The sequence below is a fragment of the Vipera berus genome (assembly GCF_964194415.1).
Source record: "Vipera berus genome assembly, chromosome: 2".
NCBI lineage: Eukaryota > Metazoa > Chordata > Lepidosauria > Squamata > Viperidae > Vipera > Vipera berus.
Genome location: NC_138203.1, coordinates 223,980,026 through 224,006,609, shown reverse-complemented (window position 1 = coordinate 224,006,609; position 26,584 = coordinate 223,980,026). Strand labels below are relative to the sequence as shown.

Genomic DNA, 26,584 nt, shown 5'->3' with positions numbered 1-26,584 from the left:
TCTTCACCCGCAACAAGAGGCTCTTTAGTTCTTCTTCACTTTCTGCCATTAGAGTGGTATCATCTGCGTATCTTAGGTTGTTGATATTTCTTCCGGCAATCTTAATTCCAACTTTTGATTCATCTAGCCCTGCCTTTCTCATGATGTGCTCTGCATATAAGTTAAATAGGCAGGGCGACAGTATACAGCCTTGCCGGACTCCTTTCCCAATTTTGAACCAATCAGTGGTTCCGTGTCCAGTTCTCACTGTTGCTTCTTGATCCGCATATAGGTTTCTCAAGAGACAAATAAGATGGTCTGGTACTCCCATCTCTTTAAGAACTTGCCACAGTTTGTTATGATCCACACAATCAAAGGCTTTAGCATAGTCAATGAAGCAGAAGTAGATGTTTTTCTGGAACTCCCTAGCTTTCTCCATGATCCAGCGTATGTTGGCAATTTGATCTCTAGTTCCTCTGCCTCTTCGAAATCCTGCCTGCACTTCTGGTAGTTCTCGATCCACATACTGCTGAAGTCTAGCTTGTAGGATTTTAAGCATGACTTTACTAGCATGAGAAATGAGTGCAATGGTGCGATAGTTTGAACATTCTTTGGCACTGCCTTTCTTTGGAATTGGAATGTAAACTGATCTTTTCCAATCCTGTGGCCACTGTTGAGTTTTCCAAATTTGCTGGCAAATTGAGTGTAGCACTTTTACTGCACTGTCTTTTAAGATTTTGAATAGCTCAGCTGGAATACTGTCACCTCCACTAGCTTTGTTGTTGCTCAGCTTTTCTAAGGCCCACTTCACCTCACATTCTAGGATGTCTGGCTCGAGGTCAGTGACCACATCATTGTGATTATCTGGGACGTTAAGCTCATTCTTGTATAGTTCTTCTGTGTAATTTTGCCACCTCTTCTTAATCTCTTCTGCCTCTGTTAGGTCCCTGCCATTTTGGTCCTTTATCATGCCCATTTTTGCATTAAACGTTCCCTTCATTTCTCCAATTTTCTTGAAAAGATCTCTGGTCCTCCCTATTCTATTATTTTCTTCTATTTCTTTGCACTGTTCATTTAAGAAGGCATTCTTATCTCTTCTAGCTATTCTCTGGAATTCTGCATTCAATTGGGTGTATCTTTCTTTTTCTCCCTTGCCTTTCGCTTCCCTCCTTTCCTCAGCTATTTGCAAAGCTTCCTCAGACAGCCATTTTGCTTTCTTGCATTTCTTTTTCTTTGGGATGGTTTTGGTTGCTACCTGTTGTACAATGTCGCGAACCTCTGTCCATAGTTCTTCAGGCACTCTGTCTATCAGATCTAATTCCTTAAATCTATTTGTCACCTCTACTGTATATTCAACAGGGATATGATTTAATTCATACCTGAGTGGCCTAGTGCTTTTCCCTACTTTCTTCAGTTTAAGCCTAAACTTTGCAAGGAGAAGCTCATGGTCTGAGCCACAGTCAGCTCCTGGTCTTGTTTTTACTGACTGTATAGAGCTTCTCCATCTTTGGCTGCAGAGCATATAGTCAATCTGATTTCTGTGTTGACCATCTGGTGATGTCCATGTGTAGAGCCGTCTCTTGGGTTGTTGGAAAAGAGTGTTTGCTATGACCATCGTATTCTCTTGACAGAATTCTATCAGCCTGTGCCCTGCTTCATTTTGCACTCCAAGGCCAAACTTGCCTGTTATTCCAGTTATCTTTTGGCTTCCTACTTTAGCATTCCAATCCCCCATGATGATAAGAACATCATTTTTTGGTGTTAGTTCTATAAGGTGCTGTAGTGCTTCATAGAACTGGTCAATTTCATCCTCTTCAGCACTGGTGGTTGGGGCATAGACCTGGACTACTGTGATATTGAATGGTTTGCCTTGGATTCGAACTGAGATCATTCTGTCATTTTGAGGATTGTATCCCAGTATTGCTTTTCCTACTCTTTTATTGACTATGAAGGCTACTCCATTTCTTCTGAGGGATTCTTGCCCACAGTAGTATACCTGATGGTCATCTGAATTAAATTCACCCATTCCTGTCCATTTTAGTTCGCTGATACCTAAGATGTCAATGTTCAGTCTTGTCATCTCTTGTTTGACCACGTCCAGTTTTCCTTGATTCATGGATCTTACATTCCAGGTTCCTATGGAGAAAAAATCTTTACAGTATCGGACTTTCCTTTCACCACCAGACATATCCACAGCTGAGCGTCCTTTCGGCTTTGGCCCAGTCGCTTCATTCTTTCTGGCGCTACTAGTACTAGCCCTCTGCTCTTCCCCAGTAGCATATTGGACGCCTTCCGACCTGAGGGGCTCATCTTCCAGCGTCATATCGTTTTGCCTTTTGGTACTGTCCATAGGGTTTTCATGGCAAAGATACTGGAGTGGTTTGCCATTTCCTTCTCCAGTGGATCACGTTTTGTCAGAACTCTCTGCTATGACCTTTCCGTCTTGGGTGGCCCTGCACGGCATAGCTCATAGCTTCATTGAATTACGCAAGCCCCTTCGCCACGACAAGGCAGTAATCCATGAAGGGGACATAGTAATTACAATAGTATAAAATAATAAGAAATGGTTAATGGATCTATGAGGAAAGTATAGGGTGGAAATGGACTATCCACCAGATGGATTTGTAGCTGGCTGACTGGCCGTAGGCAGCATGTGGTCCTCAATGGAACCGCATCTACATGGAGGGAAGTATGTAGTGGGGTGCCCCAGGGCTCTGTTCTGGGCCCAGTGCTCTTCAACATCTTCATCAACAATTTGGACGAAGGGATAAATGGGGAACTCATCAAATTTGCAGACGACACCAAGCTGGCAGGAATAGCCAACACTCCAAAAGACAGGCTTAAGATGCAGGAAGATCTGGACAGACTTGAACACTGGGCGCTATCTAACAAAATGAAATTCAATGGTGAAAAAAGTAAGGTTCTATATTTAGGCAAGAAAAACCAAATGTACAGGTATAGTATAGGTGGTACCTTGCTCAATAGTAGTAACTGTTAGAGGGATTTCGGAGTCCTGGTAGACAATCACTTAAATATGAGCCAGCAGTGTGCTGCAGCTGCCAAAAAGGCCAACACAGTGCTAGGCTGCATTAACAGAGGTATAGAATCAAGATCACGTGAAGTATTAATACCACTTTACAATGCCTTGGTAAGGCCATACTTCGAATACTGCATCCAGTTTTGGTCACCACGATGTAAAAAAGAGTACAGAGAAGAGCAACAAAGATGATTAGGGGACTGGAGACTAAAACATATAAGGAACGGTTGCTGGAATTGGGTATGTCTAGTTTAATGAAGAGAAGGACAAGGGGGGACATGATAGCAGTGTTCCAATATCTCAGGGGTTGCCACAAAGAAGAGGGAGTCAAGCTATTCTCCAAAGTGCCCATAGGCAAAACAAGAAGCAATGGATGGAAACTAAGCAAGGAGAAAAGCAACCTAGAACTAAGGAGAAACTTCCTGACACTTAGAACAATTAACCAGTGGAACAACCTGCCTCCAGAAGCTGTGAATGCTCCAACACTGGAAGTTTTTAAGAAGAGACTGGACACCCATTTGTCTGAAATGGTATAGGGTTTCCTGCCTGAGCAGGGGGTTGGACTAGATGACCTCCAAGGTCCCTTCCAACTTTTATTCTTATTCTTATTCTTATTCTTATTCTTATTCTTATTCTTATTCTTATTCTTATTCTTATTATTATTATTATTATTATTATTATTATTATTCTCATAGTTGAACTGCAGAGACCTTGCTGCTTGTTTGTTTGCAGATGTTTCATTACCTGATTAGGTAATGTCGTCACTGTGAGTAAGTGTGGGGTTTGTTCTCTGTTCATAAAGTACACACTCAGAGAGGGGTAGAAAAGCGATTGCCTCTTGGAAAGGGGCAGTAAACTGACATGGGCTAAGGAGCTGAAAGGAGTCCTTGGTGCACACTGAACTCAGTTGTTTGCTTGCAGATGTTTCATTAACCAGCATCATTCATGCAAGTTAGTGTGGGGTTTGCTCCCTGTTTGTACACAGTACCTGGTCCTGTCAGTGTCATGAGGATGTGGTTTTCTCCTTAGTATTCTTTCATTAGGGCATCATTTTCGATGAGAGATGAGATGAGAGAGAGAGAGAGAGAGAGAGAGAGAGAGAGAGAGAGAGAGAGAGAGAGAGAGAGAGAGAGAGAGAGAGAGAGAGAGAGAGAGTTGGATAGAGATGGACAGATAGCAAACAAGATGTTTAGTTTTGTGTTGGAAACTTATTGTTTTTATGTTCATGTACTGTGGGGGGGGGGGGGTTAATGTCTACTGTATGTGTAGAAGTGTAATAAAGTTTATATCCAGAAAAGAAGGGCATTTGGGGAGGGGTTCATGAATAAACGAAACTGATTAGAGGCAATAAAGACTCAGACTAGCCCTAGAGGGATTTACTAAAACAATCCTAATAAGAAAATTGGACAAAGTAATTGGGTGATAGGTACTTAATCCCATCAATGTTTCTTTATTGGTTAACAAGAAGCAATATATTTTTAGTATCCCTGCCACCTCTAAAAGACTCAGTGTTTTTAAGCAGGAAAGTGGCTCTCCTTACACAGTTTTCCAGTTATGATCCCTCAACAAGAGCAAATCAGAGCCTTAGAATTTCCTGCCCCCACAATGCAAAGTCTTTATTAAAAAAAATCTTCCTTTCTCTTTCTGTTTCTTTTCCTTGTAAGTTGGAATCCAACAATCTTTTAATAAAGTATGATCTTCCTCCTGAGAGTAGCACTGCATCTTTTTTATCCATACATACACACACACACACACACACACACAAACACACACACACACACACACACTCCTTGTCTATTCCTCTGTACTGTACTGATTTTCCCTTTCCTCCATAATATTTGCTTGCCCAGCATCACCTTTTAGCTCTATATTCAGTCTAAAGTCCAGAGTCATTTCAGACAGTAAACAAGTCCATTGCAAACTGTACGTATAAAAATAGTAATAGCCACCTATAGAAAAGGACACCACCTCCCATCTCCTCCCCCAATCCTGCAAGTTTCCTGCACTTTGCTATTGACAGAATTTCTTCACAGTTATGCCCTCCTTTACCTCTTCAGGTATCCCGTAACCCTAACGGGGGAGAGGGGGGAAGGGAAAAAGCAATGGATTTTCCCCCTGAACTGCGTCCATAAAGAACAAGGTAATATAATCCTTCAGGGTATGGATAAAATGAAAAAGCCACTGATGGAATCAACCTAAATTGTACTGTGAACATTTTTTCCACAATGGTAATTAATGGCGATCCTGTTATTATTTCTCTTGAGCACAATTAGAAGATAATATTGGCACCATCTGCTTGATTGCTTGGGAACTGGTCTTGAAAATTTGGTAGGGTTCCATCTTGTTAACCATGTTATTTAATATCTGTCTAAAGCAACTGGATTTGGAGTAGTTGTCATCAATGGATTGGTGATAGCAGTAGTTTTCTTTCCTGCAAACTAGAGTTTTGATATTTTGACCATCTCTTCATCTGTGGATATTAATACGGATTCTCTAATGTGGAAATTGTTTGTCTGCTATAGGAGCTCACTCACTCACACACACAAACACATTTTGGACATATTTTCACGTTGCATCTTATAGGTTTTCCATATTTAATGTTTAGTTATGTAAACTTGCCTAGAAATACTCAGGAGTGAGTAGAAAATAAATGTATAATTAAATCAATTCCAAGTTTTCCAGTTTATTGAAATTAAATCTAAGCCGGAGATACACATATTGTACCATGAATGTATCAGATTCATTTACGCGGATTCACAACAAAATCCCCATTATTAAAATATTTCTTTAGATGATATCGCAAGCAGTTATCATAGCATGAACTTTTTCATCATTATCATCATCATCACACCTCTGAAGGTTTTTTTTTAATTTCAAAATATGCTGGGAACAATGTAGTCTGTGTGATTGCCATCAATAAGGCCATCTCCATTGTTGTGAATAAACCAGCAAGGGATATTAGTGCCATGCTGGACATCAGCTGTGTAATCCTTCTGCCATCCCCTGCAATAGAACATAGAAAGCAGTGAGCTTAGAGCATCCAGTTCATGCAACCATGTCAATATCAGCTAAAACGTCAGGCTCTCTTTACCTGGTTACTGTCAACTCGTTATTTTTCACAATCATGGTGGCATCTGGTTTTTCTGGATCTGATCCAGGGTGGACCTCGAGTATATCAAAGTCGATTGGGTGGAAAAATTGCCCTTAAAATAAACATGACAGCAGCAACAGTAATTATTAAACAGTTGGCAGCCTTGATTAAATAGTTGTCAGTCATTCAAGAGCCAAATCATAAGCAGGGCCACTTCTTGCATTTGACAGGGCTAACTGTGGCTATAAATTGGATGTATCTACTTTTATAGCTACCCTGTTCTATTTTTATTTATGTAGAAATGTTGCATACATTACTGTTCTGCTTTCAGAGAGCTTGCCACTGAGACCACTACCACTGGGATTGGCAATGGGGCACTAAGGTTCCAATTTAAAATAAGCCTGTTTGAATGATCCAAATACTGCTTTGAAAATTGCTTGTGCTTCGTGTTGTACGTATGGAAGAGATAAAGAGCTACAGAGAAGATAAAACGGCTCTTGAAAATGAAGGTTCTGGTTCTAAACTGCTAACTAGGGAGAAGTTTCTTCTTTATTATGGGAGGGAAAAAAGCAAGGGAGGGTGCCCCAGGTCAAACTGGTTGGCTACATTATTCTTGTCCACCAAATTGTTTCTTTCAAGGTCCAGAAAAGAAAAGGAATGAACTGGTGATTCCATTTTTCATCTCTATTCTGTACATTAAAGGATTAAACCTGGGATAACCAAAACATTAACTAACCATTTGAAACTGTCTGTGCTAATTACCTAGAAAATTGTTTCCAGTTAATTTGGGAAGTTCTGTCCTTTTTTATTTAAAAATGGTCTTTGGTTAATAAATTATCATTCCATTTATTTTACTTTTTATTTTATTCATTAATTTTTTATGCTGCCCATCTTCTGACTACACTAACTGTTTTCTATCTCTACCTAATGTTCATTTCTCTCTCTCTCTCTCTCTGCTTCTGCTTATTCTGCCAATCACCGTATATACTTGAGTATAAGCCGACTTGAGTATAAGCCGAGACCCCTAATTTTACCCCAAAAAACTGGAAAAGGTTATTGACTCAAGTATAAGCCGAGGCTGGGAAATGCAGCAGCTGGAGGCTGGATCCCCCAAAAGACGTCTCTGCTGAGATGAGAGAACGGGGTGGCAAGCCGCCGAGAATGGGGCGGTGGAGTGCTCCACCGAGAGAATGGGGCGGCTTGCTGTTCTCTCGGTGCAGCACGGCAGAGGCTGGATCTCGTGAAAGAAGTCTCTGCCGAGAGAATGGGCGGCAAGCCTCCACCACCCCATTCTCTCAGCGGAGCGCTCCACCGCCCCATTCTCTCGGCAGCTTGCCACCCCGTTCTCTCATCTCAGCAGAGACGTCTTTCGGGAGATCCAGCCTCTGCCGTGCTGCACCGAGAAAACAGCAAGCCGCCCCATTCTCTCGGCGGAGCACTCCACCGCCCCATTCTCTCGGCGGCTTGCCACCCCGTTCTCTCATCTCAGTGGAGACTTCTTTCGGGGGATCCAGCCTCTGTCGCCCCCTTTTCTCAGCTGGGCTCTGCCGAGACGAGAGAATGGGGCAGCAAGCCGCTGAGAGAATGGAGCAGTGGAGCGCTCCGCCGAGAGAATGGGGTGGCTTGCTGTTGGCGCGGTGCGGCGTGGCAGAGGCTGGATCCCCCGAAAGAAGTCTCCGCCGAAAGAATGGGCAGCAAGCCTCCACTGCCCCATACTTGGCGGAGCACTCCACCGCCTCATTCTCTCGTCTCAGCGGAGACTTCTTTCGGGGGATCCAGCCTCTGTCACCCCCTTCTCTCAGCTGGGCAGCTGAGAGAAAGGGGCGGCAGAGGCTGGATCCCCCGAAAGAAGTCTTCGCCGAGAAAATGGGCGCTGAGACGAGAGAATGAGGCGTTGGAGCACTCCGCCAAGTATGGGGCGGTGGGCAAGCTTCCACCGCCCCATACTTTGCGGAGCGCTCCACCGCCTCATTCTCTCGCTCAGCGGAGACTTCTTTCGGGGGATGCAGCCTCTGCCGCCCCCTTCTCTCAGCTGAGAGAATGGGGCAGTGGAGCGCTCCACCGAGAGAATGGGGTGGCTTGCTGTTGGCGCGGTGCGGCGTGGCAGAGGCTGGATCCCCCGAAAGAAGTCTCCGCTGAGCGAAAGAATGAGGCGTTGGAGCGCTCCGCGAAGTATGGGGCGGTGGAAGCTTGCCCACCACCCCATACTTCGCGGAGCGCTCCAACGCCTCATTCTCTCATCTCAGCGCCCATTTTCTCGGCGAAGACTTCTTTCGGGGGATCCAGCCTCTGCCGCCCCCTTCTCTCAGCTGCCCAGCTGAGAGAAGGGGGTGACAGAGGCTGGATCCCCCGAAAGAAGTCTCCGCTGAGCGAGAGAATGAGGCGGTGGAGCGCTCCACAAAGTATGGGGCGGTGGAAGCTTGCCCACCGCCCCATACTTCGCGGAGCGCTCCAACGCCTCATTCTCTCGTCTCAGCGCCCATTTTCTCGGCGAAGACTTCTTTCGGGGGATCCAGCCTCTGCCGCCCCCTTCTCTCAACAGCTGAGAGAAAGGGGCGGCAGAGGCTGGATCCCCCGAAAGAAGTCTTCGCCGAGAAAATGGGTGGCAAGCTTCCACCGCCCCATTCTCTCAGCGGAGGCTTGCAGAGGTGGCGGCGGAGCTGCGCGCGCAGCTCTCCAAACCGCCGCCGCCCGTTTGGAGAGCTGCTGCCTTCGTCCCTGTTTGACAAAAGCAGCAGCTCTCCAAACTGGGGGGTGGAAGTTCTTTTTTTTTTTTTGTTCACTGGAGTATAAGCCGAAGTGGATTTTTCAGCCCAAAAAAGTGGGCTGAAAAATTCGGCTTATACTCAAGTATATACGGTAACTGTTTTTTATATTTGCTCTGTTTAATAAATAAACATTAGGGTGTATTTATTGCTGCCTATGTCAAGTGGTGTGATCTGATCTAGATAAAGGGATTGAATGGAATATGCTTGGTGAAAACCAAACTGGAAATTACTCATAATAATAATTTTAAAAACCCACCAAAACCCCAACAACTTTTCTAAAGAATTGGGTCTAGCAGAAGGAACAATCCAAAAATAAACACTGCATTGCTGAAAAAAACAAAAGTAAAAAGCACGTATTACTGTCTACTTAATCTCATGCCAAATCAATGCTAAACCAGTTTAATCTCATGCCAAGTCAGTCAGGAGTTTAACCTCATGCCATGTCAGAAGACCATATGCCTTGTGAAAGGAAAGCAGTGGGGGGAAAAATCCCCCAGAATAATATCTTTCTGTTACCTAGTAAACCATGGGTTTGTTCAGATAATCTGTGACTATCCACCATGTAAAATCCCAGGAAATCTCGGTGCAGTGGATGTTTCTTCCACACTTGGTGAAGAACAACAACAAACTTTGCTCCATTATCCATTGAAACCTCCAGCCTCTGTTTTCGTTTGATTTTTAGTGTCAAACTAAGTGGGAAAAGAGAAACCAAGCAGGGGAAAGTGATTATTAGCGTGCATAATGCAGATATTCAGATTAGGAGATTGGTTGCAAGGGGACAGCCATTTCTGGAGAAGGCATCTGTAAGCACATGACTGTTGTTTAAATTACGCCTAGTTTTAACTTTTGCTGTAGCCTATCAATTCTGCCCCTCAACCATGTTCAGTTTCAAAAATGTAAATGCCCATAAAATTCCTGTACAATGCCCAGCTTCCCCACCTTGTCAAATTAGATTCGTCAATTGCAGTTGAAACCAGTCCTAGAAAATTTCCCAACTTTTAAATATGTACAGTATTGTGATATAATTTATGCACTACACTTCTGGAAGGCCCATTTTCATCCATGAATCAAAGCATGCAACAGGTCCCTACCAGAACGCTGCCATTTTGGAGGGAGGGAAGTTGGGGATTGAGGGTGTTTGTACATTGTCTCTCCTTTTCACTCTTACGCTTTGATGTATCTGCATGGGAATTGGGGAGGAGGAAATGGGCTCTCAGGACCATTTGGCTCGACTCCTTCCGGTTAACTCCTGCCTACTACCCAAGGTTGTGGCGCCAGAGAACAACTCATTATCACCTTTTCGGCTCTAGGTCTCACAACAACTTCACACCAGTGGATTGGCCCCTGTTGGACTAGGGCATTGGGGTGGGGTTTGGACAGTAGAAAATTTAGCTTAACATTTCTTACGGGAACTTCGGATTCCGCCTGATTTCTCTGTAATCACTTTCTCTTGGTAAAAGATCCTTTTGAAGTAACACTTGTTTCAAGAGTCATGCTTTCCTGAAGAGATAGCTAGGCAGGACCATACAGTATGTGGTGTCTGTACAGGTAGTCCTCAACTTATAATCAGTAATTTAGTGATTGAAATTACAGCGGCACTGAAAAAGTTGACTTATGACCATTTTTTACACTTACAATCGTTGCAGCATTTCCGTGGTCACATGATCAAAATTCAGACACTTGGCCACTGGCTCATAGTTATGATGGTTGCAGTGTGCTAGGGTCACCTTTTGCAACCTTCTGACAAGCAAAGGCCGTGGAGAAGCCATATTGACTTAACAACCAAGTTACTAACGTATAACGACTATGGTCATTCATTTAGCAACTGTGGCAAGAAAAGTCATAAAATGGGGCAAAACTCAGTTGTCGGTCTTGCTTAACAACATAAAGTTTAGGCTCAATTGTAGTCGTAAGTCGAGGACTACCTGTAATGGTGTTTCTCAATCTTGGAAGCTTTAAGATGTGCAGAATTCTAGCTGGGGAACTTTGAAGGTTGAAGTCAGCACATCCCAAAGTTGCTAAGGTTGAGAAACATTGGTAATAGAAGAAGCTTGCCAACCATGGACTCCACACCCTTTCTCTGATGTTCTCACCTCAGTCTCACTGACACAAGCAGATTCTTCCTTGAAATATTGTCCCCCACACACAAACACACTCCAAAGCAATTATTTCAGTGGGACATTGTGGTTTTTTTAGATAACTCGAACGTGAGCATATTAAGTATATGAAATATATTGAAAATATATATTTTATATATGCTTCAAAAATATATTTCACCTACAGGTAGTCCTTGACTTACGACCACAATTGAGCCCAAATTTTATGTTGCTAAATGAGACATTTGTTAAGTGAATTTTGCTCCATTTTATAACCTTTCTTGCCACAGTTGTTAAATGAATCATTGCACTTGTTAAATTAGTAACACGAATGTTAAGTGAATCTGGCTTCCCCATTGACTTTGCTTGTCGCAAGGTCGCAAAAGGTGATCCAATAATCCCAGGATACTGAAACCATCATAAATATGAGTCAGTTGCCAAGCGTCTGAACTTTGATCGCATGACCATGGGGATGCTGCAGTGGTCGTAAGTGTGGAAAAATGATCATAAGTCACTTTTTCCAGTGCCATTGTAACTTTGAATGGTCACTAAACAAACTGTTGTAAGTTGAGGACTAGCTGTTTTATGAACAATGGGTTATATTTCATGGGCCTTGTAGAATGTTTAATAGTTCGCATAATTTATTTTTATAAAGCATGCCTCATATCTGCACATAAATGTATAGCATGGTGCCCTTCTCTGTAGCTGAATTCATTTAGATCTACTCCACTTTGTTTATATTAGGCCTGGACAAACTTGTTTTCTTGTGAGGGTCACCTTCTTTCAGGGTTAGTCTCTCGGGGGAATGAATTATTAGTAGAGTCAAAACAAACAGAGATTATAAGAGCAGAACCCAAAGGCAGTGCAGGAATAGAAACAGAAAATGGGTGGGAACATCCATTCTGTCTGACATTCTTTTTTCTCTTATTGCATTCTGCAATGAAATAAAGATAACCTGTCAAAAGTCTGATCTGGTATCTTGCCTTTGGCTTTTAGAAGAGTCCAAGAGATGTGCAAAATTACAGAAGCTTCAAGTCACCCATCCCTGATTTAAGAATATCACTTTTATACATTTAGAACTATGCAAAGCTCACCTGGGTTGTTGTAAGGTAACTTCATCAAGCCAACTGAATACTGTCCTTTTCATACCATTTTGAAGGATGATATTCTGAGTTGTTATTTCAAGCCTTACATTCTGATTCATAGTTACAATCCCAAGTTTTCCAAAATATGTATTCTGTGGTCTTACGTTATTGATGCTCTTTTTATCTCCAATAAGCTGTCCATTAATGGTAATGCCTAAAGTCCAGAAGTGAGGTTAAAGGGATGGCATGCGTATAAGTAACATATTTGTAAATATAATTGTACCCCTCCTTACTCATTGTTAATTAGTTCTGGGAATTGTGATGAATCCCCAAAACAATGTGTACCAAACAATTTTTTTCCAAAAGCAATAATATAGTAAGTTGCAATGTAGCTGACAGCGATAAGTTCTAGCTTATGCCTTGAGTACCAAACCAACAATCAGTCCTGGCAGAAAATGTTCATGTCAAAATACGTTGATGGGATGAGTTTCAAAGCGGTTGAGTACCAAGATGCCACTGTATGTCTTTTCCTGATTTTCAGGAGGCAGAATTGCATACTGTTTATTTTTGTCAAACTGGGATTGATTGTAATGAAAATGAAATGTTTATTTCTTTTTTCCCTAATCTTAATTAATAGTATGTTCCCTTACCATAATATTATGTGTGTACTGACAAAAAACCATTGGGCCAATATTCCGCTTTAAGCTCTCTTGAAATATTTAATGTAATGAATTATTCTTATATTTAGTATAATAAATTATTCTTAGAATAATTGAATTTTCTTAATCTCCTCTAATTGGGGATAATTACATATTTATTTCTTCAGAGAATAATAGATTGTTTTAAATATAAGCAAGTAGCTTTTCCAAAGGGCAATTGGTAATTCCAGATTCTAGAAGTCATATATACTAGTGTGGGTAGCTCGGAAAAAAATATATAACATTCTGAAGCCTTTTCAATAAAAAAAAAATCTACTTCTACTGATTTGGATTTGTTCCATCATTTAAAATTACATCTGTTATTTAGATTGGTGCATAAGAATCACTATGGCATCCTTGAAGTGATCTTACCTTCTGACATCTGTTAGAGTACTTTCAAGGTGATGATAACCAGAGTATAGAAGTAGGGATGAATAAACAGCCATACTAAACTAACAAAATGGTATATACACTCAGAACTAAAGCAAATAATCTATCTTGAGATATATTGGTGGTGAGTGGATTTTAGAATATAGCAGAAACTTTTATAAGCCTAGGCAACCCTGAGCATGTTGTTCACATGTTAGCAATATTGGTGAATTCTTTAGATATACTAGCATGACATGGAATCAATGTATAAGTGGTTATAAGAGAGTGGAACAGTATAATGGATGAACATTTGAAGTAGCACACATACACCTTCCTCTATGTCTATGATCATATCGACTTGATGACTCAATTTTCCAATAATAACCTAGTCAAACCCTGAAATTCACTCCTATTGGATTGAAAAGGGGGGATACTTATACTGTATTGAAGTACTATAGTGATAGTTCTACTATCTAGCTGTACTGCTATAGCAGACTTTAGAATATGGGATTGTCAGCAACTAATCTAACGATGTGGTGACTCTAGTATATAAACATCCTATGTGCCAAGCATTCCGGATTCAAAACTTTTAAACAGGTCTTGTGAAGAGAGCAGTAGAAGCTTCTTTAGTATTAAAGGAATATGCAAGACAGTGGCAGTTAAAGTTCATTGTACAGTATGGAAATGGAACATTTGGGTATGCCAGAAGAAAAAAGTAAAAAGAACTGTGAGACATTTGGCGTGATACATGCAAGAACTATTTTTGATTATAGTTTAGTTTGGTCGGAGATTATTAAGATTAACAGAGATAAGCGCTTTTGGCGCGTAACTGAGAATTTGTTTGGAAATTAGAGAAAGGTGGGAGAATGCAAATAGCAGGTGAAAGTTTTTTTTCTTTTCCTTTTTTTTTGAAATTAATATGAATAAGGACTGGGATTAAGAAAATTTATTTTGAGTAAAGATCTTTTTCTGTTTTCCTCTTTTTCTTTTCTACTTTATTTGTAATATTAATATTGTTTGTACTCATTTTATATGAGCTAGAGAGAGATAGAATTTATAGTTTATTGTTGATAACATAGGGGTGTTTATGTTTGTTTTTTGATTTTATGCCCTGTATTTAGCTCTGGGAAGTCGGGGGGGGGGGGAGGAGGGAGTGGGGGAGAGGGATAGGGATGGGGGAGGGGGGGATTAAAGTCAAAATGTATTGTAAAACTTTTTAAATAAAAAAAAAGAAAAGAAAAAAGTAAAACGCCTAATTCCATATAAATTTAAAAAGCTATTAAAGCTTTTTAAATTTAAATTTCCATTTAAATTTAAAAACCTTTAATAGTCAGTGTTATGTACTGGGCTCATTAGTAATACCACGTGGGTTGCTGGAGCAGCTAACGGCTCTCCAGCAACCCAGACTACAAGTCTCCAGTGCTGCTATTGGCTATCCCTAGGCGGCAATGGTTGCTTCAAACCTATTGGCTGCCACCTAGGGGCTAGACCACGGGTCGGCAACCCGCGGCTCTGGAGCCGCATGCGGCTCTTTGAGCCGTCTCCTGCGGCTCCCAGCCACCCGGTGCGCGCGCACCTCTTCGAATGGGCAGTGGTGCGCGCGCACCTCTCCAAATGGAGAGTGGCACCGCCCGTTTGGAGAGGTGCGCGCGTACCTCCGCGCGAACGGGCAGCGGCGCCGCTCTTTGAGAAAGCTGCCGCGGCCCGTCTGCAAAGCTGCCGAAAGCGGCAGCTTTACAGACAGGCCGCGGCAGCTTTCCCAAGAAGCGGCGCCACTGCCCATTCCGAGAGGTGCGCGCGCACCTCTCCGAACGACCGTAGGTGCGCACACACCTCCCGAAACCTTTGGAGAGGTGCGCGCGTACCTCCGCGCGAACAGGCAGCGGCACCGCTTCTTGGGAAAGCTGCCGCGGCCCGTCTGCAAAGCTGCCACCTCCGCTCCCTTCCTTCGCCCGGCCTGCTTTTCCAACCTCACTTCCCTCCCTGCCAAAGCTCCTCCTTTTCTACTTCTCGGCTTACACCCCTTGGCGAGAGACCCCAAACGTCCCTTTCTCGCCGCTCCTCCCTCCCTGCCCGCAGAGGCTCTTGCCCTCCCCTGGCTCGTTCAACGGGGGGGAATAGGTCGGGTACCCCTTTCCCCCCGAGAACGACACGTGTAAATCTCAAAACGACCCCGGCAAGCTTTGCGCAAAGCCGCCAGGCAGACCCGCAAGCTGGGGCTCAGAGCCAGCAGCTGGAGGGGAAGAAAAAGACGGCGCCGTCTGAGGAGTCTCTTCTTCAGCTATCTTGCTCTGCCCGTCTCCCGCTTCAAAGAACCTCCTCAGCGGATCAGTGCGGTGAAGAGGCCGGGCTTCCTTCGGGGGGCCTTTCATTCCTGTACAAGGGGGAAGGGGAACTCTCTGTGCTTTTGTGTGTGTGCGTGTGTGTGTGTGGCCCATCTGCAAAGCTGCCGAGGAAGGAGAAGCAGGATACTGGTTGGGTGGGGGAGCGGCAAAAGCGGGGGGGAGAGAGAAAGAGAAAGAGCCTGTCCTGCTCCCTTTCTCTTCCAAGCGGCGCTGCTCAGCGGAGACGGCGACGACAACCTCGGAGTTACAGCCTAGGAATGCTAAGAATGCGGGGCAGCCACCAGCAGTGGAAGGCAGGAAACATCGGGGCTTGAGATCTCGCTTTCCCCCAATTTCCTCCCTCTCTCGTGCTTTACATAAAAGAGCCCAGTGGCTCTTTTCCTTTTTCAGGTTGCCGACCCCTGGGCTAGACTATATATTGCAGCTAGTTGCAGCCATTTCCCCAGTACAGTTTTTGCACGAAATAAACCATAAGTTTTCCTGTACTCGTTTACCTCGTCTTCATTCCTGCGCCAAAGAACCCGCTACACAACAGTCAGCCTGGGTATTATGAAGAAAATGGAATCTAGGAGAATGAGCCTCAAATTTACACACTATTACATGATGTGCATATTCTTTATGCAAAAGAAACAGACCTCAAAAAAGCAAATGGAATTAGATAGACATTGAACTGATCTAGCAGTGCCATATCATTCTAGCTTTCCATTGCAATTTCAGAAAAGAAAGGCTCACCTGTAACTGGATCTCTTACCAAATTTATCACTACCCCTGGCTCCTCATTAATATTGAAACAAAGGGCATCTTCTTTCTGGGGCACAGCTATGATAAAGTGTGGGTCTCCATCAACTGCAAAGAAGAAATCACACCAAAATCATGCTTCCATCAGTGGGTCATTTTATTTCTGTGCTCTATAGAGGAATGTAAGAATAAAAAGTATGGAAAGACGCAGAGTTTCTATTTAGTAATTTTTGTAGTGCCCTTACAATAGAAAGAACATTCAGGGTAACGTTATTGTAACATGGGCCTTAGCCTTAGTCCAACATTAGTAACTGAGAAGAGGAGGTCCTTGATTTCCTTTTCTTGTTACATAATCATCTCTAGTTGATGATTGATGGAGCTGAGAAAAAAAATAGGCCTATATCTTTCACGGGCAGCAGTAGTTGCACTAGACATGATCCATTCTTTGAAGAGCCTTCCATTTTAAGGTAGGTATCAGATGTTCCAATCCACATCCAACAGTTGGCTGTTCTGTCTCAAACAGAAGGGTCTGAAACCATTTTGTTGCCTTTAGTTCATGGATTCATGCCCCTAGGACCTCAGAAAGATTTAAATATTTCTCTCTCTCTCTCTCTCTCTCTCTCTCTCTCTCTCTCTCTCTCTCTCTCTCTCTCTCCTCCCTCCCTCCCTCCCTCCCTCCCTCCCTCCCTCTCTGTATGGATAGATATAGATATAGATATAGATATAGATATAGATATAGATATAGATGATATAGATATAGATATAGATATAGATATAGATATAGATATAGATATAGATATAGATATAGATATAGATATAGATACAGATACAGATACAGATACAGATACAGATACAGATACAGATACAGATACAGATACAGATACAGATACACAAACATATATGTTACAAACCCTCTGAGATTGTGTTCTAGATATTTATGAACTCTTAAAAAAGGAAACTTACCACTAGAATAATAGTAAGGGGCAGGTGGAGGTTGATAGCTGGACACTTGCTGCTTTGCTGCATAAAAGAAAAGAAAAACAAAACAATTTATTCCACATGTGGTTGTTCTGGTAAGTACATCAGTTAACATTCTGCTCCATTTCAATAATAGCTTTGTAGGCCAGGTTCACATTTGGGGCAGGAAAGAGAAATTTTGGGGGGAGGCAAGGATTACATAACATTTGAAGGAAGGACAGGAACATTCAGTAAAGCAAGCAATGGGATCAATTTGTGCACCTATCTTGCATGTTCATGGACCGAGATTTTTTTGTTTTTGTTTTTCTTGGTCTGAGTTTAGTGCATCAGGAATTACACCAAATTAAGGTTTACCCTGCACAGATTTCATTTACTTTGTGCCTCAAAATAAGGGAAGATCATTTCTTTTCACTGCTTGGTAATTATGGTAATTTGGAGACCTGGAGGCTCTCCAAAAGAAAGAAAAAAGTTTGAGGACTACCTGTGACTTTGGGCAATGGATTATTCACCTGTGATTTAGTGAAGGATTGGAATTACTTCTTTCATTGTCAAAAGTGGTATTAGATACTTTCTTTGTTTTCTTTATCACTTAAAAAGCCTCTGCACATCACTGCAGCACCAAACCCTTCCTTAGCCACAATTGCCACAATACTACAATGGTCATTCCAGAAAGTGCTGCAGGAGCTAAACAATCTCTGCAAAGAGCACCAACCTTCTGTGAGTGAAGAAATCACTATAAAAGCCAGTGCTTTTTTTGTAAAAGAAAAAGGTGCAGGAACTCACACATGCCATACAACCCTATAAGGTTCCATCCAAAAAAGGTGCCGGAACTCCGTTCTGAGCGTTCTATGAGGAAAAAAGCCCTGATAAAAGCTAAACAAAAACAATGTGTGGAGTTTTCAGACTGAAGTCAGAATGCCAGTTCAACTTCACTTGTGGCTGATTTTTACTTTTACCATGGAACTACTGGAGCAAAAAGTCCAGATTTGCTCCCAGCAATCTCTGTAATAGAATTCCTTTAAATACTTGGTTGTTGTTTTTATTATATGTGAATATGACCTTCCTGGATGTAAGGCATTTCCCATCTGCACAGGCATGGTGAGCAAGATTCAGTTGAAACTTTCCTTACAATCAACTAAGCTGTACAATAAATTTCAGAAAATTAGGCTAGTAATTTAAATTTTATATAATTTAAGTTACACATTTAGAAAATTGCTCTGAGATAATAAATGGAAAATACTGCTTATACCTTCCTTTAAAAGCACATTGTATATTTAAATTATATTCCATTGTGAAAATATACACATAGGTAGCAAAAAAAGGAATTAAAATAACACTCAATTAAACCTGACCAATGAGATGGCAAGATCTGAGATCTGAGTTAAACTTATTTAAAACACCACTGACTTATTATTGCTTTGTTTACTTCTTTTCAATTAAATCTGGAACTCTTCTAAGTAAAATGTTATAATAAGCTCATTTTCGTCTAGAAGAAAGGCAAAGAATTACAACTCAGTTTACCTTCAGCTGTTTCCAACGATGATAAAAGACAGAGAGAAGAAGGGAGGGGGGAGAGAGAGAAAGAGAAACATTAATTTTTATGCCAAACTAGTTTGACTGCCAAAAATTATAACTGACTATCAAAATAAGGATAGGCTGGAGGGTGCCCACAATGTCAATTATATGTCTCTAGGCAGCTATTTTTATTTCTTCTTAAAAAAAAACAGCTACTTCCTTTTAAAAGGGCTTGATCAAATCATCTCTAATTATACATATTACAAAACATAGTTTATACACATAATTATTCCCTTCACCTTCCTCCCTTCCTCCATCGATTCATGTCATGGAGCTAGTTAGCAAAGCAACAGTGTCAAGACTTTTATTTCCTTTAATCCTTTCAGTGATAATCTTCTTCTGATAGAAATGATACATTTCAGATTGCAATTTTTTCATTTAAGAGGGACTTCATGATACCACATGACCTTTGAGAGGGAAGGGAACTACTGTAAGAACAACTCTGGTGAGGTTAGCAGATAAATTTAGTTGAATCCTTTATGGCTCTAGAGCTGAGGTGTCCAAATGGCCACTTTTACACCAGTGGACTTCAACTCCCAGAATTCGCAGGCCAACCATAATGTCCACAGGTCTTAAAATTGACAGGGTTGGACACTCCTGCTCTAGTGCTTGTTTCTTAATCATAGCAATAGGCTGGAGAATTTTGGGAGCTGAAGTCCACACATCTTAAAGATGCCAAGGTTGGGAAACACTGCTCTAGCAAGCCATTGCGTTTGAATCTCTTTTATAGTTTTTTTTAAAAATTTTTAAATATTTAAGTTAAAATGTAAAAAATAACAAAAGAATATGACAAAGGCCATATTGTGAGATTATTCTTCTCAAGTTCTTCTCCTTTGGAAAATACATGGAATATCACAATGCATGTGGAAAAGTGGTGGAGCTTGTGTTGCAATGCCAAGATGCTGGTGACATCAATCTGATCCCTCTTGGCCTGTTGGCAGATGCTGCTGAAAAGCACACACCACAGAATTCACGCTTTCCTATCCTGATCTAAGAGGAAAGTATACTGCTTGCTGCTCCAGGATATTCTTTGATTAGTTCAACTGTGAATATTAGGAATACTCACCCCAAACCACTAAAAGCCAGATAGAGTAATGTCCTTATGACAATATCTGTACCTTCTATAGGTTTGTCAGCAACTGCTTCCTTTTCTTCATTGTCTTCTGGCTTTGTGACAACCATGGACGTTAACGGAGTCACAAACTTATATTTCAGAGACAACTCCAGGGCTTTAGCAGTAATATTTTCCTTTTCATCTCCCTGTGCAACTGAACTAAAAGCAAGGACATTGGAGAAGCATTTAGAAAATGTTTTAAGCATGATAATATTAATTATTCAGTATTTTTCCACCCTGTAATGCACAAATATATGGTAAATTGCTCTAAATAATAAAATAAGTAGGATATGACCTCATGAATACTTTGGCAACAAAAGACTCGTCTCCTAAAAGAAGAAAGAAATGACTGGGAGTTAAAACTAAACTTATCAAAGTCTAATGTGAAGTTAGAAGACCTGCAATAATTACCATGCATTACAATATCTGAAACAATTTAACTTGGGCCAAAAGATCAGATCAGTTACAGGCCAAAAATACTAGTCAATTCCAGGCTTTATTGAATGAAACTAAATTTCCTCTTTTGACTGATTTTAAATTTATCTTTAAAACAGAAACCTTAACCCTAAAGTATAATCTTTCTCAAGAAAGGAATAGAAAGTGATTGATTCTACCTGTCCTCATGAACTTCTCTGGATTAACTAGAAATAATAAATCTACTGGAAAAAACCTTACATTACCGTGCTTCTAGAAGTTGTTGAATGGTGAGATAAGCCCAGAATCTCTCAATATATTCTCCAAATATGTACTGTTGCTCTTCAAAAGCTTTCTTTGTTTCCTCAACATCAGCTTGTTCACTATATGTCACCTCATTTAGTGCCTACAAGAAAGAAAAGGATTGGATTTATAATTGCACTATAATTTTTCAGCACTACACTTTTAAACAGGTGTTTTTTTCTATGTATACGCAGATTGAGCAACAGATGGCTGATTTCACATATATCAAAAAAATTCAGGCAATCTTTAAAGGTCTCAATAAACCCTATCGGTTTCTAACACATTGCCATTATTAACCAGGAAGATACAAGTACTTCTAGCAAGTAAACTATATTTTTGATTTGAATATTTTCATTGTACACAAATGTGGTTTTATCTCTTAGTAGTGAGCTGCCCAGAATTTGGTACAAGCTGGGTCACTACATAATCACTATATAACTATTTTTATATAAAATACATGCATGCATACATCCATGCATGCATACATACAGTATATACATACATACATACATACATACATACCTGTATTACCCTGCTTGCCCAATCTCAATTTAAATCCCACACCAGCCTAGCCACTCAATGCATCTGATGAAGTGTGCTGCATTTCAGAAAAAAATGTGCCTTTCAATAATGTTAGAAGGAAAAGGTGCCATCAGTCCCCTTGCATTGAGTGGATGAGACTTCATTTGTCACTCAGCTCAACATGACCACATTCAGCCATGTAAACTAGTGATAATATGGATGCCTCCCATGATGCCTCACTGCCTGAAAATGCTTTGTGTGAGACTTATGACAGGTGAAACTATGTTGAAATGTGGAAGGATGGATATGGCTTGGAAGTTTAACTTCAGTTTGGCTAGCTACTAAATGAAATAATTAGCCAATATACCAGGAATCTGAATGGCTTTCCCATCTCTAGAAGCAATATAAATAGAGACCATCTCCAAAATCAATTTTTTCACGATTAGTTCTATCTTCTGGAACATCGATAAAGGCAGGTAAACTATTTAATAATTTCCCCTGGAGTACCTACTTTCTCACCAGTGTTTACACAGTTATGTTTCTGGAACTAATTAACTTACCCCTTGAGCCTTTACTTCTGCTGTGATACTGTTCAGGTCATTGTCTGTAATTCGTCCAGCCACAACTATTTCAGAGCCATCATAATAATGTTTAAAATTATTTTGAGTCAAATCTGAGATGGCATTTTCTTTATAGTCTAACTCCACTTCAGTAAGCAAAGGATTGGCTACTTCATCATAAAAACCCTGGGAAAATAGATACTAGGTTGAGTAAAAACTGTAACGCTAAAAGTGTATTTATTCTTGAAATCAAAATATTGGAAATTAGAAGTTGCTTTTTTAACCACGCTATTTTTCTACACTACCCTTCATTTGGAAAAGTACTCTGGAAAACAGAACTCTCTTTGAAAGTTTTAATTCTTTAAAACTCTATCCCTTCTTTCACATCTACCATTTTGTATAGATATGGAAAAGTGAGTTTAGAAGTAGCAATGACATTACACATGTGCAGTACAAAAATTAGGACTATTTTACTGTACATGTTAATAAAACCATTTTCAAGTCTGATGAATTTTATTTTTTTTAATCACGAAAAAATGTGCAATTCTTTTCGTTCACAATGTTTACCAACACAAAGCAATTCTCGACACCTTTTCCTATTTTGCAAAACCATTGATTACTGGGAAATCCATTTTTAAAATAAAAAGGTCTACTTTCATTCATCATATATATTCCCTGATGTAGATTCTCATGAGATAAATTTTCCTGATGTGAGCAGATTTTTCAAAGGAAGAAACTGACATTTAAAATTGGACACAGATTTAAATAAACTACTTTTTCAAGTTTTGTCTCCCCAACCTCTCACTTTTTATTAATTTTTGCCAGGAAAATATGGAGTATGATATGGAATGAAATAACAGTAGTTAGTTGCCTGAGAAGGGATAAAGTTTCATCCCAGTGGGCTGTGCTGATTCTATTGCAACAGGCCAGAAACAAGAAAAAAATGGTGTCTGAGGTCAGGATCTAGTCAAGAACTAAAGAAAAATATGGTCCCTGTGATGCCTTACCTGAGTTGGCCTCTTTAGAAAACTAATTGATGGGATGATGAAACTTATTATTAACAATGGATTCTATATTTTCTCACTCTATGTTTCATGGTATATAAACATATTCTTAGTTGATTCTTCACCACAGTGTGGGAGGGATATATATGCTAATCTCTCTTGGCTACTTTTGGATGCTATACACCTCTGCTTGAGGATGGGATGAGATACCATTTTCTCCATGGCCTCTTATAACTGAAAAAAGTAATCAGTGACCTTTCTGTGCTTGATAAGAAAATTATTTATCAAATAGAACAAAAAATCTAGCAGTTATTTCTATCTTGTCTAACCAGTCCTCTTGAGAAATGAAGCAATGGGAGGCAGGAATGGTAACAAAATTATAATCTTAATATACACTGTGGACACAGGTTGGAGAAAGCTGAATTGTATTTTTTTTTTAATTTTGTCTTTCAATGTCATCTGGCCTAAGAATTGGGCCAAAGGCACATCTTTGAACATTGTGGACCAGAACGCTTGCTGGCAGCAGATCATGTCTCAGTGACGGATTCAGAGCTCTGACAGGAAATGGCAGAAATGTCTAAATTTTGGTAGCCATATTATACACAAACTGCTTTTTTTGTTGTAGAATCTTTTTTTTTCTTTTTATGACTCTGCAATCTTTTGATTGGTAGTAGAGTCAGGGTGACTAGAATAGAGCAGAGCATTTACTGGCTGGATGTCCTTCCTGACATCTCCATGGATTTTGCAGCAGATATTTTTCTTTGGGCCCTAAAAGAGAAACATCTGCCACTACCTAGGATTGAACTCTAAGTCTTCTGAGTCAGAGGAGAGCATCTTCACTGCTCAGTCACCATGCTGCTCTGTTGGAGAATCAATACATTTTATGACCAATAGAAGCTGCTACCAAACTTCATCTGGGATATAATTCCTGCAGTTTTCAGATGGTAAACATAGAAAATTGGGAAAAATGGGAGGAGAGGAGAAGACATATGTTTTTTCTCTCAGGTCTGAATCCAAGTAAGGGTAGTGTCGTTATCATACCTTGTACTCAGTGTCATTTCTCTACCACAGAAATATTTCATCATAAATATAAATATCAACCTTTCATATGTTTATTCTTCTACCTGTAGTTGTAAAGCTGCATCTGAGTCTGTAAAGATGCGGCGAGCCACACCATTGTTTTCTGTTGACAATCTCTCTAAGAAGGCATAGTCAACGTGATAACCAAACCCAAGACTATATATAGGATATCTTCCTTTAGTTGCATTCTTAGCATTTTCTTGAATGTCTCTGGGGTTTGATACACCTGCATAGAAAGGATCACAAAACACAATTAAATAACACAATTATCTGAAACATGTTTGTGGGGTAAACCTTTTTGGGCAGAGCAATCCTGTAACTTAAAAACAGGGCTCTACAACTTCCTAACTTTCAGCTTCAAACTTTCCTCCTAATGGGTTGGAAGAGAATGAGTAATGTTGTAATTTGGTTCCTTTTTTCTTTCCTCACTGCATTTTCCCTGGGAAAAACAGTTGCTGTTGTTATTTATTAGATGTATTGTATTATAGCCCCCCTGCCCCATCCCAAAATATCTTGAAACTAGCGATAGACAATCAATCAACAGCAGCTTCAGGAGTTTAGCAGTCATTTGGGAGCATTTCTGGGAGCTTCTCCCAGGACTTCTGTAGTGCCTCTCACAATGAATACTAATTTTCAGCCTTTGGAGGTAGGGAGGGAACTACCAAATAATACAGAGACAAGTTCTTCATAGGAGGTGGAACTAGATCTATTTCTGCCAAAAGAAACCTCTTGGGAGTCCATGATTCTAACTGGCCAGTAAGTGCCTCCCAAATCTCACAAAGCTGAGAAACAGGTTTGGATACTCTTGTGATATGCACATACATAAATCATCTTCCTTCCCAGTCCTCTATAACAGCACAAAGCTATAAACGTGACACATGACCACCAGGAGTTGTTATATAGAGAGAGAGAATGGAGAAGACTACGTGAAAACAAGGAGACTGAATAGCAGTCTTTTTCCCATATTCATTGGTCATTCAGCTACTTACCTACATTGGCATCCCCATCAGATAACATAATGACTAAAGAGGCACTTCTTTCAGGTACAGATTTACTTTCATAAGCTTTATTCAGCATTTCTATGCCAGTCAGTAAACCATCATTAAAATTTGTTCCTACAAAGTAAAAACAGGGGTTCGAATTTTTCAGCATATGAAAATAGAGATTCAAATATTTTCAATGTAGTGTTTTTAATATAGCCATTTTATTTTAACCTTATTTTAATACAGCAATTTAACTTTAATTTTTCTTTTTATTTTCTACTTACCTCCTCTGTCCCTTATTTGGCTAATAAATTCCTTTGATTTGTTCACATTCTGCGGAGTAGCTTGAATTAAATTATCTTTCCAGGTTGAAACTGAAGATTCAAACAGGATGATATTGAAGTGATCTTCCTCTTTTAAGTCTTCCACTATTTTTGTCAAGGCTTCCTTTGCCTAGAATTATTTTAAAAAAAATCTAATATGGAACAAATTCTTTTGTATTTGAGGGATTGCTCAACTCTCAACAAAGGACTTCTGCTCCATACTTACTCCAACCTGTGTTCCTTTCAACTCAGTGGGCTCTCTATACTAGCACATTACATTGCTATGATCTTTTCTTCCCAATTACAGTATATTAGCCAATTGAAAACAAGGTAGTTCCCTACTGCCAGTAATCAATATTTTATCTGATAGGAGTTTATCTCTTTAAGTAGTTAGATGATAAGTTACATTGTGATAGAGCAGAAGCTATCAGCTCCTAAATTCAGATGTTATGCTCTTGTCCTGCTATTGCCACCCACATTATATGCTGCTGACAGATCCTTTGATTGTATTTGTTTGCTCAAAGTCTTCAGCTATTTAACCCAAAACTACATCCTTTAAGGACAAATATTTACTGAGGGGGAAAAAATCCCGCTTCTTTTTGCGAAAGGTAGACCTCCACACTGAGGCAACACTCCCTTGTCTCCTAACCATGGTCAGTAATATTGTGCAACAGTCAGGCTCCAAACTATCATCCCTTAACCATCAATATTAAATTTAATATGTATTTTTTCATAAATAAAAATTGGCTAAGTCTTTTCCGATGTATGTGAAATTTTGCCTTTCCCCCATGAAATTCTAGGATGTTTGAAATAACATGAAATCTTACTAGAGAGATAGCTAATATTTTTTTAAAAGGATAATTGCATAACATGTTGCTCTTTTAAAAAATTATTGCTATTATTTTAGATTTTTATCTATTTTTAATAATTTCGTTAAGTGCAAACTGATTGTTTCAAAATTAAACTGCTTCCTCAAAGAGAGTCCTCTTATATTCACATTCACCATTTTGGGTCCTCACCCTAGTTGTAAAGCAGAATAAAGCAGTTGGCAATGTCATGTTCAAGCTTGCCAGTATCCCACATTTCATTCTAATGCTGAAGTGTTTTATTTCCTCAGGAGCCAGCTAGAAGAATGTTCTGTATGACTTTGGAGCTAAATAAATATATGGCTTAAATCAGCGATCCCCAACCTTTCCGGCTTGGCGGTCTGGCAGGGCTGGGGAAGAGAGGTGATGGTTATGTGTGAGTGGCAGGTGTGCCCGGACAAACGTGCACAGCTCCTATTTGTATGAGTGGAGCTTTGTGCATGAGCAGAAGTGGTTGCTGCACAAGCTAGTGGATCTTCATGCATGAGCGCAAGCACCTACAGCTTGGGTGAGTAGAGCTTCACGCATATGTACACGCTCACCCACCACCTGCACAGCCCTTTTCTGAACAGGCCGCAGCCAGGGACCCCTGGCCTAAATCAACACATCAAAAAGAAGGGTGAGCTAAAAGTTAAGGATGAAGCATTAGAGCTCAA

The 26,584-nt window shown here is 40.4% G+C and overlaps 1 protein-coding gene across 1 annotated transcript in view; it reads right to left on the bottom strand.

The window, feature by feature from the left end:
• Positions 1–5,685: 5,685 nt before the first annotated feature.
• Positions 5,686–26,584, bottom strand: part of LOC308662910 (inter-alpha-trypsin inhibitor heavy chain H3-like) — a gene marked incomplete at its 5' end in the record, with an annotated part of 32,615 nt that continues 11,716 nt past the window's right edge. Inside the window, 12 exons of the mRNA XM_081319054.1 lie at positions 5,686–6,019; positions 6,108–6,219; positions 9,392–9,564; positions 12,066–12,270; positions 16,201–16,314; positions 17,170–17,221; positions 19,867–20,032; positions 20,554–20,693; positions 21,673–21,858; positions 23,801–23,966; positions 24,742–24,871; positions 25,024–25,192. Coding sequence (XP_081175180.1) covers positions 5,890–6,019; positions 6,108–6,219; positions 9,392–9,564; positions 12,066–12,270; positions 16,201–16,314; positions 17,170–17,221; positions 19,867–20,032; positions 20,554–20,693; positions 21,673–21,858; positions 23,801–23,966; positions 24,742–24,871; positions 25,024–25,192 — 1,743 coding nt within the window. The 3' untranslated portion in view covers positions 5,686–5,889. The remainder of the gene's footprint in view (positions 6,020–6,107; positions 6,220–9,391; positions 9,565–12,065; positions 12,271–16,200; positions 16,315–17,169; positions 17,222–19,866; positions 20,033–20,553; positions 20,694–21,672; positions 21,859–23,800; positions 23,967–24,741; positions 24,872–25,023; positions 25,193–26,584) is intronic.